At 50.3% G+C, this 16,223-nt stretch overlaps 1 protein-coding gene across 1 annotated transcript in view; it reads left to right on the plus strand.

Annotated features, from left to right (window-relative positions):
- The first annotated feature begins 4,128 nt into the window (after positions 1-4,128).
- Positions 4,129-16,223, plus strand: part of GALNT18 (polypeptide N-acetylgalactosaminyltransferase 18) — a 56,261-nt gene continuing 44,166 nt past the window's right edge. The window contains exon 1 of the mRNA XM_053449540.1: positions 4,129-4,444. Coding sequence (XP_053305515.1) covers positions 4,228-4,444 — 217 coding nt within the window. The 5' untranslated portion in view covers positions 4,129-4,227. The remainder of the gene's footprint in view (positions 4,445-16,223) is intronic.

Here is a 16,223-nt window from a genome sequence, read left to right on the forward strand (position 1 = left end):
TGAAGGAAAGTGCGTCTTCCTCCCGGTGACAGTTCGGTTGGCGAGGACTCGGATGCGTTGGTGGCTGCGAGGAGCCTCCTGGCCAACAAAGCGCTTCCCGCATCAGAAACGGAGGTGTCGGGATTTCTGCCGGTGGATCGTCGGGCAGACTGTCTGCGCCGTGTCACCTTCTCATCATTCACTCTGACAAGTGGCACAGGAGCAGGTGGACATGCGGCTAGCAGATCAGAGGAGAGCGCAGGACACGGAGAGAGAGAGAGACCTCCTTCACGCACCACGAGGTCTCGTTTAGAAATTAGAACAGAATGGAATGAAGTAATTATCCCCCGGCGCGCGGCGCAGGAAATGCCAGCGCCTGGGAATATTAGAATAAACAGAATATATTTCGGCGAGGGAGTTTATGGGAAGAACTCCGTGATATCGCTTTCTAGGAGTCCGACTCTCAGCGCCTCGCGTGACGGCAGCAAGAAGCCAATTATTTGACGCAGAGGAAGCCAATGTTTGGACTTTTTTTACTGTAATTTTCCATTCCGAGACCAAACACTGGTAATTATTTCCCCGCGGTAGCCGTACGGGATGATAACCTTTATATAGAGCTGCACCGTCTCCGAGGGGTTGCAATTCTCCCAGAAATCTGAGCCTGACGATCCATTAACTGCGTGAACGCTGTGTCGCTGATTAACGCCCGACGCTCCTGCGCTGCTGCCCCATCGTTCTCTGCAGATAGATTATGGGGGCTTCTCAGAGGGGGCAACAAGCAGGAGAGATGCTGAGTGTTTTCAGGAACCTGTGAATAATAAGAAAAGAAGCAATTTAATGAAATACATCAAACGTATCATCGTCGTAACTTTATGGTCGTGCAGACTCCTCAGTGGTGGGAGAGAAGAGAAAAAGCCCCCAAACAGGCCGAATCTGGAGGGATGAAAGGGGATCTATTTGGCCAAACGTCGCTTCCACGCGCTTTCCTGCTTTTCATCTTCTTGCTCTTTTACCCCAGACAGAAACTTCATCAGGATGGGAAACTAAGTTCTCATCCTGATTTATTGTAGCTCCAGGACCAGCCTCAGTGTTTCCGTCTCGAACGCCAATGAAATTCCGAGCCAAAGCGAAGCATTTCGATCCCTCAACAGAAACATCCCACGTGTGCTTGCTGCAGGAACAGCACTTTGCTCGAAACAGCTTTCCTGCAGAGGTGGTAGAGAGTGATGTTAGGAAATACAAACGTGGCTGCTCTCTGCTGCATTAATGATTTTTCTGGGCCAGGCCGGACCCTCTGTGAGGTCTGAGTGGATATTCAAAGTGGGCATTTCACCTAAAATACATAAATTGTTAAAAAAAAATGCTGTTTTTAAGGTTATATCCTAGCTATTGTAGGGTAGAAGTCATTTATGAGACATACAAGACAACCCTTATTCCTCTTTTGGCTCTGCTCTGAGTCCTGCACCGGTTATAATACAAGTGAGGAATCTGCTTAAATTAGACACAAAGATTGAGTGTAAGGACTGGACGAGGTCACTCCACAGTAAGTGTAGTCTATGAGGGCCAAGAGAAGATGTCTTCCATCTGAGGGCCCCAAAAGCTTATGTACCATTAACCCTAAAGTGGGCTCCATGACCGTGTACAGCAGATAAAGAATGCGGGTTATTGGATACGTTGAAATAAAAGGTGCGGATGGCCTCGTCTGAGGAGCTTCCAGTCTAATGACGGCTGGTTGGCTATGACGTAATACTGTGGCATCAAAAAGCCGGATATGGCTGACATTGGATATCCATGTGTATGGTTGTCCATGGACAGGGCATTGTTAATGCGTTAAAAGCTCAGCTGGGCATACAGGGGGCCAGGATTTGGATAGCCCTGCGTGGCTGCAGTTAGCAGCGTGGCCAGCAGGGGCGCTGTGGTCACACATTTGTGCTCTGAGACCCTTTGTGTTATTATTGATTCCATACCCCAGCCAGGGAGCCCCCACCGCCTGCCATCGGCCACAACCACACTCGCACTGCGGTCACATGCGTGCCCTAGGGGCCAGTCTGGGGGCCCAGGAGTAATCAGTGTCACACACGTGTGCGAGGCAGGGCGATGCGTTAGGGGGTATATCATTATAGAATTGAATTACTTTGAAACATAAGAGGCTGCCGGAGTATTTTTGGGTTTATTTGGTGTGTTTTGTTAACTGGTGTCGCCAGCCGCTGCGGGATGATAAACCACTCGGTGCTTTTCCCTCACCGGCCTCCAAATCAAAGTGAAACGTTAATCAGCGGCGTGCATCGCCGGGTGCGATCGATGCTTTCACAGCAGATTTGCAGGCTAAGTGCTCAGTGACGGGAGAGGAGCGCTAACTACCCCGCGCCCGGCTCCGAGGCAGCGGCCAGGCCAGTTACCCCATCCTGGCCACCGGCCGTCCGGCTCTAGTCTGGACTCGTCGGCGCGGAGACCGGTGGATACTTTTTTACGTTATGGTTCTTTAATGTTTGTCCGGAACGTATCGGCTGAATTTGAAGCGAAGGCAGCAAATAGTGGCCCTGGGGTGTCGTTGTGTGATGTCACCAGGCCCGGACTGACTACTTGGGAAATTCCAGTGCCCCATACTGGTGCAGAGCTTGGCCACCAGCTGGATATGCCCCCCCCCACTACATGAGCGTAAAACACAATGTGCTGCTGCGCGTATCCAGCCTCACGTCAGCAACCGGCCCCTGGCCTTAAAGTGCCGGAGCCGCCCCATCATCACATTGGGGGGGGGCGCAACACTGAGCCCAATGTTTTATACCCAAACCTCACAGTTACACACTCCATCTCTCTCACACACACACACTCCATCTCTCTCCCTCACACACACTCCATCTCTCTCTCGCACACACACTCCATCTCTCTCTCGCACACACACTCCATCTCTCTCTCGCACACACACTCCATCTCTCTCTCGCACACACACTCCATCTCTCTCTCACACACACACACATTCCATCTCTCTCTCACACACACACTCCATCTCTCTCTCTCTCACACACACACACACTCCATCTCTCTCTCTCTCTCACACACACTCCATCTCTCTCTCTCTCACACACACACTCCATCTCTCTCTCTCTCTCTCTCTCACACACACACACACTCCATCTCTCTCTCTCTCTCTCTCACACACACACTCCATCTCTCTCACACACACTCCATCTCTCTCTCACACACACACACTCCATCTCTCTCTCACACACACACACACACTCCATCTCTCTCACACACACACACTCCATCTCTCTCTCACACACACACACTCCATCTCTCTCTCACACACACACTCCATCTCTCTCTCTATCACACACACACACACTCCATCTCTCTCACACACACTCCATCTCTCTCTCACACACACACACACACTCCATCTCTCTCACACACACACACACTCCATCTCTCTCTCACACACACACACACACTCCATCTCTCTCACACACACACACACTCCATCTCTCTCTCTCTCACACACACACTCCATCTCTCTCTCTCTCACACACACACTCCATCTCTCTCTCTCACACACACACTCCATCTCTCTCTCTCACACACACCCCATCTCTCTCTCTCTCTCACACACACACACACTCCATCTCTCTCACACACACTCCATCTCTCTCTCACACACACACACTCCATCTCTCTCTCTCACACACACACACACTCCATCTCTCTCTCTCACACACACACTCCATCTCTCTCTCTCACACACACACTCCATCTCTCTCTCTCTCACACACACTCCATCTCTCTCTCTCTCACACACACACATACACTCCATCTCTCTCTCTCTCTCACACACACACACACACACACTCCATCTCTCTCTCACACACACACACACTCCATTTCTCACACACACTCCATCCCTCTCACACACACACTCACACTCTCTCTCTCTCTCCCACTCTCTCACACACACACACACACACACAGACTCACTCACTCTCACACACACACACACACAGTCTCCCACTCACTCACTCACAGTCTCTCTCACACTGTCTCCGATGCTTTGCTTCTGCCGACTCCGGTCCTTTACCTTTGGCCCCGCCCCGCGCTCTCCTCTGCACATGGTTCCACCCTTTTACCCCTCCCATTGGCCGGTCTGGCTGTGGCTCCTCCTCCGCTTGCCCAGCCCGGCGGCGCGCGGTCCCAGTGCCGGGTAGCGGCGACGGAGAGCGGGCAGAAGTTGCCGGTGTCTACGGGAGCCGCAGCATGGGCTGCCCCCGCAAGGCCAAGCCGCTGGTATCCACGTGTGTTATTCTGAGCGGCCTAAGCAACGTATTGTGCCTGCTGTACGTGGGCTGGGCCACCAACTACATGGCGCGGGAGCCGGGGCCCCCGGAGAGCAAGCAGGGGCCCCAGGGGGATACCCTCAGGATCATCCGCAGGCTGGAGCGGCTAGAGAGTGTCATCAGCCAGCACATCCAAGGTGAGAACTGCCCCGGGGAGGAAACTACACCTACCTCCAAACTACTGCACTTGTCTCTGCGCATTACACCTGCCCCTCTGTTATTGCCCCCCAATAACTGCACCTGCCTCTGCGCATTGCACCTACTCCTCAATTACTGTCCCAAAGTGCTGCACCTCTATTACATCTCACTAATGCCCTCCCTGCTGGGGCAGCTGGCTGGATCTGCACGCACTTCCACCATGACTGGTCTGTGTATTGCACCTGCTTGCCTCTGAATAAGCATCTGCATGCCTTATCCTGGTTTATTACCCCTGCCTGTGCCCCGCTGTCGCCTCCTTATCCCGCTTTATTACCCCTGCCCGTGCCCCACTGTCGCTTCCTTATCCCGGTTTATTACCCCTGCCCGTGTCCCGCTGTCGCCTCCTTATCCCGCTTTATTACCCCTGCCCGTGTCCCGCTGTCGCCTCCTTATCCCGCTTTATTACCCCTGCCCGTGTCCCATCGTCGCTTCCTTATCCCGGTTTATTACCCCTGCCTGTGTCCCGCTGTTGCCTCCTTACCCTACTTTATTACCCCTGCCTGTGTCCCGCTGTCGCCTCCTTATCCCAGTTTATTACCCCGGCATGTAGGTGGGTGACACAGATCCCCTGCCCGTGTATTAGCGCTGTACATGCCACACACACCCATCGCTTGCCCTTAGCAGTAAGTGTCTCAGTAACAGAGGGGGCAGATGTGGCGCAGGAGTCAGCGATGATACCCCGCAGCGGGGTATCAGTGTGTTACACGCTATATACTGTTATATTGTATCAGGGCCGTGGGATGCTGCTTGGTTTTGCTGTTAGAATATAGTTAAGGTGCATGCGTAGGATCCTGTGTTATGATGTCACTGCGTGTAACCGTCCCGTGAAGGATTTCCCGTTACCGTGTCACCGTTTAGATGACGGGTCCCCAGAGCCGGACCCGCAGGAACGTGCGCAGGAACGATCAGAGCGGCCGTTTATAGGAGTCATCGAGCCAGAGCCGCTGGTTTTCTTTCCCGTTCTGCACATCGTTTGACAGTTAACGGGTTAATCATGCTGCGACGTGGTGGGCACTGGATTAACCCTCGCGTGTCTGGAGCTTACTGGTTATCAGTGCTTTCTAGTTACCAGCGTTAACCCTCTGTGTGCAGGGAATATTCACAGGCGTCCTCGTCTGACTCTCATATCCATGGTTTCATATATGGGTTGGCAGGGAAACAGATAATGTTGGGGCGTCAGGGTTTTGGGGTCGCTTTAATGCAAAATGATCAATGTTGTGAAAATTCCACGTTTTAGAGGAGACAGTTCTCCTTTTGTGACCAAGAGCTTACGATCTGACTGTCAGAGTGATATGTAGAGTGTCTCCCGTGTGCTTCTCCCTGGAGCTACGCTGCAGACCGTGTTGACATGTTGTCTCACCGCACAGGAATGTCTTCCCGTTTATAAAGTGTTCCTTTTAAAACTGCCTTTACTTTTTCCTGGCCGCCGGCTCGGCTGCTGCAAACACCAAACGCCTTCGCCGCGCCGCGTGTCGCGCCCCTGGATGGCCCTTTTAGGAGAGAGATCTGGCCCTTGGGATTGATGCTTCTGTAAACATAATTAGACAGGTCTGAGTAGACTTAATTAGTACTTGGAATTCAGGAGCCGCCCAATCAATTCATTCACAGCGGGAGACGACGGAGAGGCTGCTGTAAAGGATTGGGGGGCCCTTATCTACCCCCAGTGTGCGCCCCGACCCGATGGCAAAGGCCGGTCCCGGGAGAGACGTCCCTCGCTGCTGTAAACTGTAACAGAAGTTGCCATCAGTCGTGGTCGGCGGACACAAAGCCAATTCCACGCTCGCTAGATGTGTCGGGGGGGCTTCGTGGGTCGACAATCTCCGCCATAACCCGCTTACGTTATATACAGCAGATTGCCGGAGGATAAGTCTCTCCAGCGCCTGCCGACAGCTGGGTCACCACCCTGCGGATGGGAAGATATTTCTGGAGGGCTGAGCCGGATCGGTGGGGATTCTCGGCCTCCGCAGCCCTCCCAGGGTCCGGAGCGTCGATCCGCGACTCGTATCGGTCGGCCAGAGCTTTCTGCAGCTCCTGTCTGTAAAGACGTCTTTATTTGGGCTCTGGATGAAGCCAAATTATTCCTCCCCTGGCAAACGTATCTTCAACCCGTGCTTACAGTGGCCAGAAATGTATCTTTCATCCGCTCGTCCCTTCTCTGGCGTTTACGGGGTTATGTATAGACATGATCTCTGTGTGGTTGGAAACTAGCTAAAGGGGCCCGTGTGTCACTGGGGGCTTTAACATATTACACGTGTATGTTTGGTATATATCATGGCACCCCAATAGTGCACCCCAAACGGCATTTATTAAACCTCCACGTTTTTACTGCAGAATGCAGGATCGTAAGACCCCTGCGTGTGAGCGAGGAGTCCATGTTGGGGCATTTTCTCTGGGTTTCAAGTTTGATTCCTAAAACTTTCTAAATCCGGTCAAAGTTTTAGAATTCACCCGACATTCCACCCGAGTTACATTGTGTGAGAGCGACGGGGTCTCCTGAAAGCTGCCGGTGTCTGCGGCCCCCTGAGTCCCGGGGATTAATGCTCTGTAAGGGTCTTTGCCCTGAACAATGGTACAAGCCGCTTATCCGACATCTCACTATTCAGTGCTATGTTACCATGGCAACAACAACCAGGAATTGTCCAGAGCAAAATTACTGCTTAAAATTCGACACTAAGAAGGGTCCTCACCAAGGGGTCTCCGGACTGCGGGGGGCTCATACAATAACATAGAATAATACATCGAAACGTATACGGATAACAAAGTGAAAAGAGTTAGAATGTGGCGTCGGCCGGGGAAGCGTTCTGCGCAGGATTTATTACAATTAGTTACATTTCCAGCGCGTGACACCTGGTAGCAAAAATTACAATCTAATGGTATTACGGAGGCTTTTGCCAAAAACGTTCCGTTTCTCAATAGCACTTTTCTTTCCTGCGATCTCCGCTCACGGAGGAATTTTAAGCCTGAAAAGTCTGAGAAATATTTGAAGGATTTCGCATGCCCCCGTGGTATTTCCCAGCAGCTTCTTGGATAAGTGGAGCGAGAGAAGGCATATTAAGAAAAAAGTTTAAAGTAATTTTAAGCTGCAGTGCGTATTATGTGACTTTTTGTCCAAATGCACGCAAATTGCAGTGCAGCTTCTTGGCTGGCGGCTTGTTGCCACAGAAACGGGTTAGTGCGTGCTGGCGTCTCAGACCATAGCTGATGGCAGCGACCCCGTGCCGCGACCTTGCCGTGAATTGACTCGTATGTACGAAACGTGTGGATTCAGGTGACCTCTGTGCGGCCGGCTGAAGAGACAAAGGCAGGTCTGTGCCTTCTAATTACCAGCCACGAAACGGTATCCGCCTGAACCCGCGTCTCATCAAACCTGCCACGGGTCTCAGCCAAGCGAAGAACGGTGCCCCTGCTCCGGGGCAAACTCAGCATGGGTATATTCTGGGGGGTAATGTACTGGGGGTGGGCGCGTCTCGCTGGGGGTGGGCGCGTCTCGCCGGGGTAATATATTGGGGGTGGGTGCATCTCGCCGGGGTAATATATTGGGGGTGGGCGCGTCTCGCCGGGGTAATATATTGGGGGTGGGCGTGTCTCGCCGGGGTAATATATTGGGGGTGGGCGTGTCTCGCCGGGGTAATATATTGGGGGTGGGTGCATCTCGCCGGGGTAATATATTGGGGGTGGGCGCGTCTCGCCGGGGTAATATATTGGGGGTGGGCGCGTCTCGCCGGGGTAATATATTGGGGGTGGGCGCGTCTCGCCGGGGTAATATATTGGGGGTGGGCGCGTCTCGCCGGGGTAATATATTGGGGGTGGGCGCGTCTCGCCGGGGTAATATATTGGGGGTGGGCGCGTCTCGCCGGGGTAATATATTGGGGGTGGGCGTGTCTCGCCGGGGTAATATATTGGGGGTGGGCGCGTCTCGCCGGGGTAATATATTGGGGGTGGGCGCGTCTCGCCGGGGTAATATATTGGGGGTGGGCGCGTCTCGCCGGGGTAATATATTGGGGGTGGGCGCGTCTCGCCGGGGTAATATATTGGGGGTGGGCGCGTCTCGCCGGGGTAATATATTGGGGGTGGGCGCGTCTCGCCGGGGTAATATATTGGGGGTGGGCGCGTCTCGCCGGGGTAATATATTGGGGGTGGGCGCGTCTCGCCGGGGTAATATATTGGGGGTGGGCGCGTCTCGCCGGGGTAATATATTGGGGGTGGGCGCGTCTCGCCGGGGTAATATATTGGGGGTGGGCGCGTCTCGCCGGGGTAATATATTGGGGGTGGGCGCGTCTCGCCGGGGTAATATATTGGGGGTGGGCGCGTCTCGCCTTGTCCGTGGTGGATGTTAGGCTCTTGTTGCTAAGACTTCACTAAGCCACCTGTTTGTGAAGGAAGCCGCCGGCTCCGTAGGGCCTCTGTCGGTGTAATGGCTGCCCCGAGGCTCTGGTTGCGTGAATGAATGATGTCCGGGTAGCACAGTTTTTTTTTTTTTCTGGGGTCGTTTCTCCACAGACGCAAAATAACAACACTTGGGAGCACTTGGCTGGATTGAGGTTCTAAAGTGCCAAGGAATGTCGAAGTGTCTTTAAATATCTCAGCCGACCTCTGAGCCAAAGCAAACATGGAGGCTCCGAAACCTAAAAGCCTTAAACGGAGAGATGCGTCTCGCAAACGCTGCGGTCCCAACACGCTATGGCCACGCGCCGATACCCCGGATAATGTGTACGCAGCGCGCTCCATCGCGGATTCCACCGGCAAACTTTCCCTTTAAGGGTAAAAATATCCTGCCTTCCCATTAACCCCTTCGAGACAAAGGCTGATTTTACTTTTTGTACCCTTTGTGACAATGGCCTTTTTAACATTTCTGCGCTGCTTGTGTTTAGCTGTAATTTTCTTCTTTCCCGTTTACTGAACCCACACACATTAGATATTGTTTTTTTCAGGACAAGAAGGGCTTTCTTTAGATGACATTGTTTTGATTGTATCATATTATTTACTATTAAAAAAATTATAAAATATGGTGAAAAATTTAGAAAAAAATGACTGTTTCTAACTTTTAGTTGAAAAATCTTTTACTCATCTATAAAAGGTAATGAAAAAACCTGCTAAATAGATTCTACTATTTGTCCTGAGTTTAGAAATACCCAATGTTTTTATGTTTTTTTGCTTTTTTCTACCCATTATGGGGCAATAAGTACAGGTAGCGTTTTGCTATTTCAAAGCCATTTTTTCCAAATCTGGTAATTCTTCCCCCCTTGTGCCATTTCGGGTATCTTTGAACCCGGCCAATGCAATTTACCCCATCAAGTCATATATTTTTGAAAACTAGACAGCCCAGGGTATTCCAAATGCTAGTATTTTAACTCTTTCCATGCACCATATCTACCACCAGTCTTTGTCAAACTTTATGGTAGTCATTTTTTTGCATTTGTTTTGTCATACACATTTTACTTAAGGTATGAATTAAAATGTTCTCGTTTATGTCACTATCACAAAACACCCCAATATGTGTTCAGCAACATCTCCTGAGCGCAGCGATACCCCACATGAATGATTTTGCCTGGCTGTTTGGGGGCAAAAGGGCCACATTTGGGGCATGCGCATTTTTCAATGTTGAACTTTGGCATTTGGGGATCCACTGCCCATGCCCTATTTGGTACATCTTTGAGCCGGGCCATTTCAGTGTGCCCAATAAACCCATATATTTTTGAAAACTAGACACCCCAGGGTATTTCAAATGCTAGTATTTTAACTCTTTCCATGCACCATATCTACCACCAGTCTTTGTCAAACTTTGTGGTAGTCATTTTTTTGCATTTGGTTTTCCACACACATTTTAATTCAGGTATGAATTAAAATGTTCTTGTTTATGTCACTATCACAAAACACCCCAATATGTGTTCAGCAACATCTCCTGAGTACAGCGATACCTCACATGAATGATTTTGCCTGGCTGTTTTGGGGCAAAAGGGCCACATTTGGGGCATGCGCTTTTTTCAATGTTGAACTTTGGCATTTGGGATCCACTGCCCATGCCCTATTTGGTACATCTTTGAGCCAGGCCATTTCAGTGTGCCCAACAAAACCATATATTTTTCAAAACTAGACTCCACAGGGTATTTTAAATGCTGGTATTTTAATTCTTTGCATGCACACATTTTACCCCCAGCATTTTTTCAAAGTTTGCAGTAATATTTTTGTGCGTGTATTTTTCCCACACACACCTACTTTATGTATGAATTTACAGCTCCTGGTATGTGCCGCTGTCACACAACACCCCAAAATGTGTTCAGCAACATCTCCTGAGTGCAGTGATACCCCACATGCATGGGTTTGTCATTTTTTGGGGGAACTAAAAGGCCACATTTGGTACGTGTGCATTTTTCTAATTGGAAATTAGATGTGTGGCCATCCTTCCCCCCGTGTTAATTGGGACGTTGTTGAACCTGGCCCATTCAATTTACCCCATCAAATGATACATTTTTTAAAAGTAGACACCCCACGGGCATTTAATATGCCAGTATTTTAACTCTTTCCATGCGAGAATTGTTTTAAGCTAATATGCTAATTTTAGGACTTGCTCACAAAAATATATTTTTTATATATATATTTTTTTTATTATTTTTTTTAAAAAAAATTTTAACATTTTTTTTCAACTTGGAGGTTCCCCTGATAGTGACATCAGTGGGAAATGATTTTTACATTTTACTGTTTTTTTACTATTTTTTTCTAATTATTATTAATTTTATTTTATTTTTTAATTTATTTTTACTAATCACACTGTGATTAGAAAGCTGGGCTCCATTGACTTGCATGGTGAATGCAGTACCTGTATTCAACCTGCAAGTGGAGCCAAAGTTCTCTAGATGGTCTGGACCATCTAGCGAACTTTTAAACTTTGTGGTTCCTGTTACAGGACGGCGGCCATCTTCCTTGATGGCGAAGATTGCCGGCAGCTGCGGCTGTGACCGCTCTCCGGAGCGGTCACAGCCCATCAAAAGGTTAGTGTTTGGTGTCGCTGGATGCCTCCTGATCGAGGCATTCTAGCGACACCATTTAAGTTTAGGAGGCGATCGTCGATCGCCTCCTAAACGCTTTTAAAACGGGCGTCCGCCGCCATACAAAGTATGGCGGATGTTGACGCCCCGTGGAGGGGCCAGAGATGGCCCCTTCGTGCCGATCGCGGCGTTGCTGAATGCCTTGAGGTCGAGGCATTCAGCAACGCTTTTTGGGTGCAGAAAGCGATAGTAGATCGCTTTCTACACCCGTTTAAAGACGTGCCGGTCCTGGCACGTCAATTGTCGTAAAGCACATGCTTTTCCGTGCCGTGCCAGGACCGGCAATTGTCATTAAGGGGTTAATATTCTCAGAGGCTCCGGGCCCCCCTTCTACGCGTTGGTTTGGAGTCACCGTCTATAAGATACTTTCGGGAAATCTGCGATGGTCTGTCTGATACTGGAATAAACATCATTTAACCCCCGAGAATGCAGCCTAATAGTAATATTTGTAATATTTTGTGTATTATTTTTCTCGCTCCTGGAATGATTGACGTTTGCCCCCCGGTTAGTTGAATGCAAGCCCCCCGAAGCTGTGTCAGGTTCTCGCTGTTAGGTGGCGGATTAACACGGAGGTGAAATCCAGACGTAGAAAGCAGCGACTTGTCTTCTGGAGATGAAACGGCCGCCCGCGTGTGGGGATTTAGGATCCGTTTGATTATTTCATATCGTAGTCCCGGGGCTTCCGTGTAGGATACAGAAGAGGCGATGTTACAGAAAGGTATGTTTAAGGTGTGATGAGAGTGCGTGCCGTGTAATGTGATGCTCTGCAGACAGCCGCTGGTAACCGGAGCTCAGCTTTATGAGCCTCACTTCAGGTTCTTTGTCTCTTTCTGACGAAAGCCCTGCGTGTTGATGCTTTTGTGGTTTTTCCGGTGTAATATCGGGTTTCTTTTCACATAAAGAATGCGTAAGCTGCAGGTGAGGTGGGTAGGACGTCGGTGACATGTTAATGGAACGTAAAGCGTTAAATAAATACCCCTCTGCGGATGTCTGCTACAAATAGAATCTCTTATGAAGCGACCCGGAAAGAAATGTTTTTTAGTAGCGAGTCTGAATGGTTTGCGTATCTGCCCCGGTCTGGGGCTTTGGCTGTGAGGCAGGGATTGCACGCAGGCGACTGCTGCCCACGCCGCTGTTTCTGGGGCTCCGGGGGGCTGCGATTCTCCGGGGGGGGGCTGTGCCCGGATTGCAAACTCTTTTTGAAATCGGTCTTTCATATTTTAGGGCTTAATACAGCTAGAAGCGGGCTGATATTTCTAAATGATATTCGGGGACCTTCTTCTGCCCTCCTTTGTGGCTCTGAGAAGCCTGATACCCCCCCCCCCCAGTGCTGTATGTGCCGTGTCCGTGTCGTGGAGAGCGCATCGCAGGCCCTGGTGGGACGAAGTCGCTAGACGGACGTCTCTGGCAATCTGTTAATTAGCAGCCCCGAGCGCACACGGTGGGAACGGGGGCTTTAATGGGCTCGGAAGGCAGATACCCCGCCAATCTACGTAACGGGGTCCGCGCAGCTCTGTTAAAGCGGAGGCATCGGGCGGTTTGACGTTTACCGTTCAGACGCCGTCGCTCTGCGTATTTACAGGGAGCCGAAAACCACTGATATTCCGAATGAGATATTCTTAATAATTCACGCGTTACCTGCGGGCCGCCGGATCAGCACAGAGAGCTCGCCGCATGAGCCGCTCTTCATAAATGTGTGAAACATCGGAGCAAGTACCCCAGGGGGAGAGGGTATTAAGCACTATAACGGCATCAGCAGCTGTCGGGGGCATTTTGGCCGGACCACCCTGTGCCATTCACAGCCAAATATGTTTCAGGATGTTTAGGTTGATCTGGATGGTTTTTTTTTGTTTTTTAATTAGAGCTCTATGGATTGTGCTGGTCCTCTATAACCTCTAACTTCTTCCTGCTAAGAGGACACAGCAGTCTCATTCTCAAGAAATGACCCTGCATGACATTCTATAGACCTGCCGTTCGGTCTCCGTGGCGGGAGCTCCGGCTCTGGGGGTTCCTGTTAACCGGTTCGGTTGATAACGTTCTCTGTGCCCGTGGAATGCGTTGGTCGGTATACGGACAGACGGACGGACGTATTTGTTCCGTAATATTGTCATCCTGATGAAAATAAATGGTGATCAGGCTAATAATTGTCTCGTGACGGCCGCTATAACTCCAGCGTGGCGGCTCTGGCAGGGACTTTAAATACATTTATCAGCCGATGTAAACCCGGCAGTAATGAATCCGTAAGGACTTGTCCTGGCAGCGCGCGCCGCGCAGTCTGAATATTCATTTTCCGTAATACATGCAAATTACAGGAGAGGATGAAGCCCGTTCCGGGAGCACCGAGCTCCGTCTGTGTGATGACATCTATCCAACGGCAGAAGATTCCCTCAATAAATCCAGCCGCTGATGTTTGGTGAGATAACGGAGCGGGATTCGGCGGCTTGGAATTGGACTGGAGAGCGCTTCGCGAGCCGTGACTTACACCGGAGAGCAACGCGATGGGGATCGGACCTTAACTTTTTGTCGCTCTCCTGGTTTTTTCGCTCACAATAAGGCATTGCTAGGGGGGTCCGCGTTAGAACGTAACGTTTCACCAAACATGGAGTCCTGCGCTCCCTGGAGGAGCCGCGGTGATCACGGTGCAGGAGGAAGAGGAGGAAACGCACACCGTCTGATGACTCTATAACTGATTGTGTTCTACCCGGGGGGTAAAGTGGGCATCTTTTGGGTTTCTACCAGCTTGGTTGCAGTCTGTTGTCAGGAGCTGGTTTTCTGCTGGTGATTTAAGGGGCTTGGGCCACAGCTGTTCTACCTAAACATTCGGAACATTCTGGATGGGTGCACAACAGATCCTTGAATCTTTTTTGTGTGAATTGTGCTAAAATAACACAAACTAAACCCTCATCAACTTACTTTTTTGCCCTTTTGGTTTTGCAAATCCTTCTGTCTGAGAGGACAAGCTCCCTGGTGCGGTGGATTCTGTATCTTTTCTGCTCTTACTGTTAGCGATGTCTTGTCGTAGAATGACCTTCATTCACATACGCGGACTCATTCCCTGGAGCCATCTGCGAGCGAGTGAATGAGGCCACGCGCTGTCCACACATGATATTTAAACCCGCTCATGCTCCTTGTAAATCACAGGCGTGTGGGAACCCTAAAAAGCGTGCCGCCTGTTACCGGGTCACGGGGTGATTTACGAAGTACTTTATGAAATGGTTGTATGGCGATATCCCGAATGAAGAGCGCAGGGAGGCAGCGGCGTCCGGGGAACGGAGACTTTCGCTTTTCTCATCCTAAAAGATGTCAAATTGCGGTTTTAAAGCCTCCAATCTGGTGGCTCTCGGAGGATCCTAATTCGGCAGGAGTGATAAACGGCCCCCGATTTTAATTTTGTGCTTTGGCTCGGGGCTCGAGTCTCGCAATGTAGCGTCTGCGCTGTCCTGATATACTGTCTGCTAAGCAGCGTTTTATTGTACGATAAATTTCAGCCATTCCAGAGATGTGAGAGTCCCTGCCAAGTGTGCAGGCCGATGCACCGCGCATGGGCCCGCGCGTTTCTTTATCATCGCTGCGTATTAGGGACCCATTCGTTGATGATGTTCTATCCATCGTGAATAATTACATTTTTATTTCACGTTACATTTTCTGCCTCCTTTTTTTATTTTAAATCTGAACACAAATTTCCCATTTTATGAATCAACGATTGTCTAATTTTCTGGAGCCGCGACGCGGTTTATATTAAACTCTCACGTGTCTGTCGAGCGTCGCGTCCCAGATGTTTGGATACGTAAGGAGGAAGCGATCGTCGGACGGCGATTTCTGCTTCACATCCCGTTTTCTTAATTCACTTCATCAAATACGGTTTGTTTGGATGTTTCCTGGATGTATAAATCGGTTGGAAATCTATTTATCTGCTTTAAACGTCCGGATTTATCGGGGTGAGGACCCCCAGCCTTACGCTCAGCGTCTGTTTCTGTCTGTGTTCAGTCCCCTGGGCCGCGGGGTGGGTTTGGTGGGGTCTGCGCATGTACTTTGTGTCCCGGTTTGGCCATTTCTAGGCTTTTCAGAGTCTTCTGTAGAAGGATTCGTTCTCTGAATCCCCGGCAAGGCCGATTGGATCCCCGGGCTCCGTGTCGGTAAATCTGCTATTTCAGGTTCTGCCCTTTCACCGATAATTGTAAATTGCTCTGGGATTTGCTGTCAGATCCGTGTGTGTTTTGTGCTCAAATAACACAACATCTGTTCTTATCACACCTTGCAGAGAAAAATTACAAATCCGGCTGGATGGATTCCCCGGCGGCCGCCGCAGGTAGACGCTTGAGCTGCTGGGATTGTGTTTAAACATAGAGATTGGAAATAAACGGGTTCGTGTGCGGCGCGACCCGCGGTACAGGGGGGGAGGAATAATGAAGCCCCCCACGTCACCACGAACCGTCCGTTCATCCAAAGCGAGAACATCTGCAACATTTCATTAAAGAGGAGAATTTGGCATCTGAATGGGGGGATGAGTTCTAATTCAAGGTCAGAGCTGCGAGAGGGTCCGCAGGTCACCGGGGGGGGCAGTGAACAGGACAGGCGCTTCAGCTGTACCTTTTGGTTTTGTAGGGAGTGTGGGGAGAGGTTTATGGCGACAGGAGTGGGGGGCAGAATTGGCGGCGGGATGTGGAGATTC

Source organism: Spea bombifrons, chromosome 10 (assembly GCF_027358695.1).
Source record: "Spea bombifrons isolate aSpeBom1 chromosome 10, aSpeBom1.2.pri, whole genome shotgun sequence".
Lineage (NCBI taxonomy): Eukaryota > Metazoa > Chordata > Amphibia > Anura > Pelobatidae > Spea > Spea bombifrons.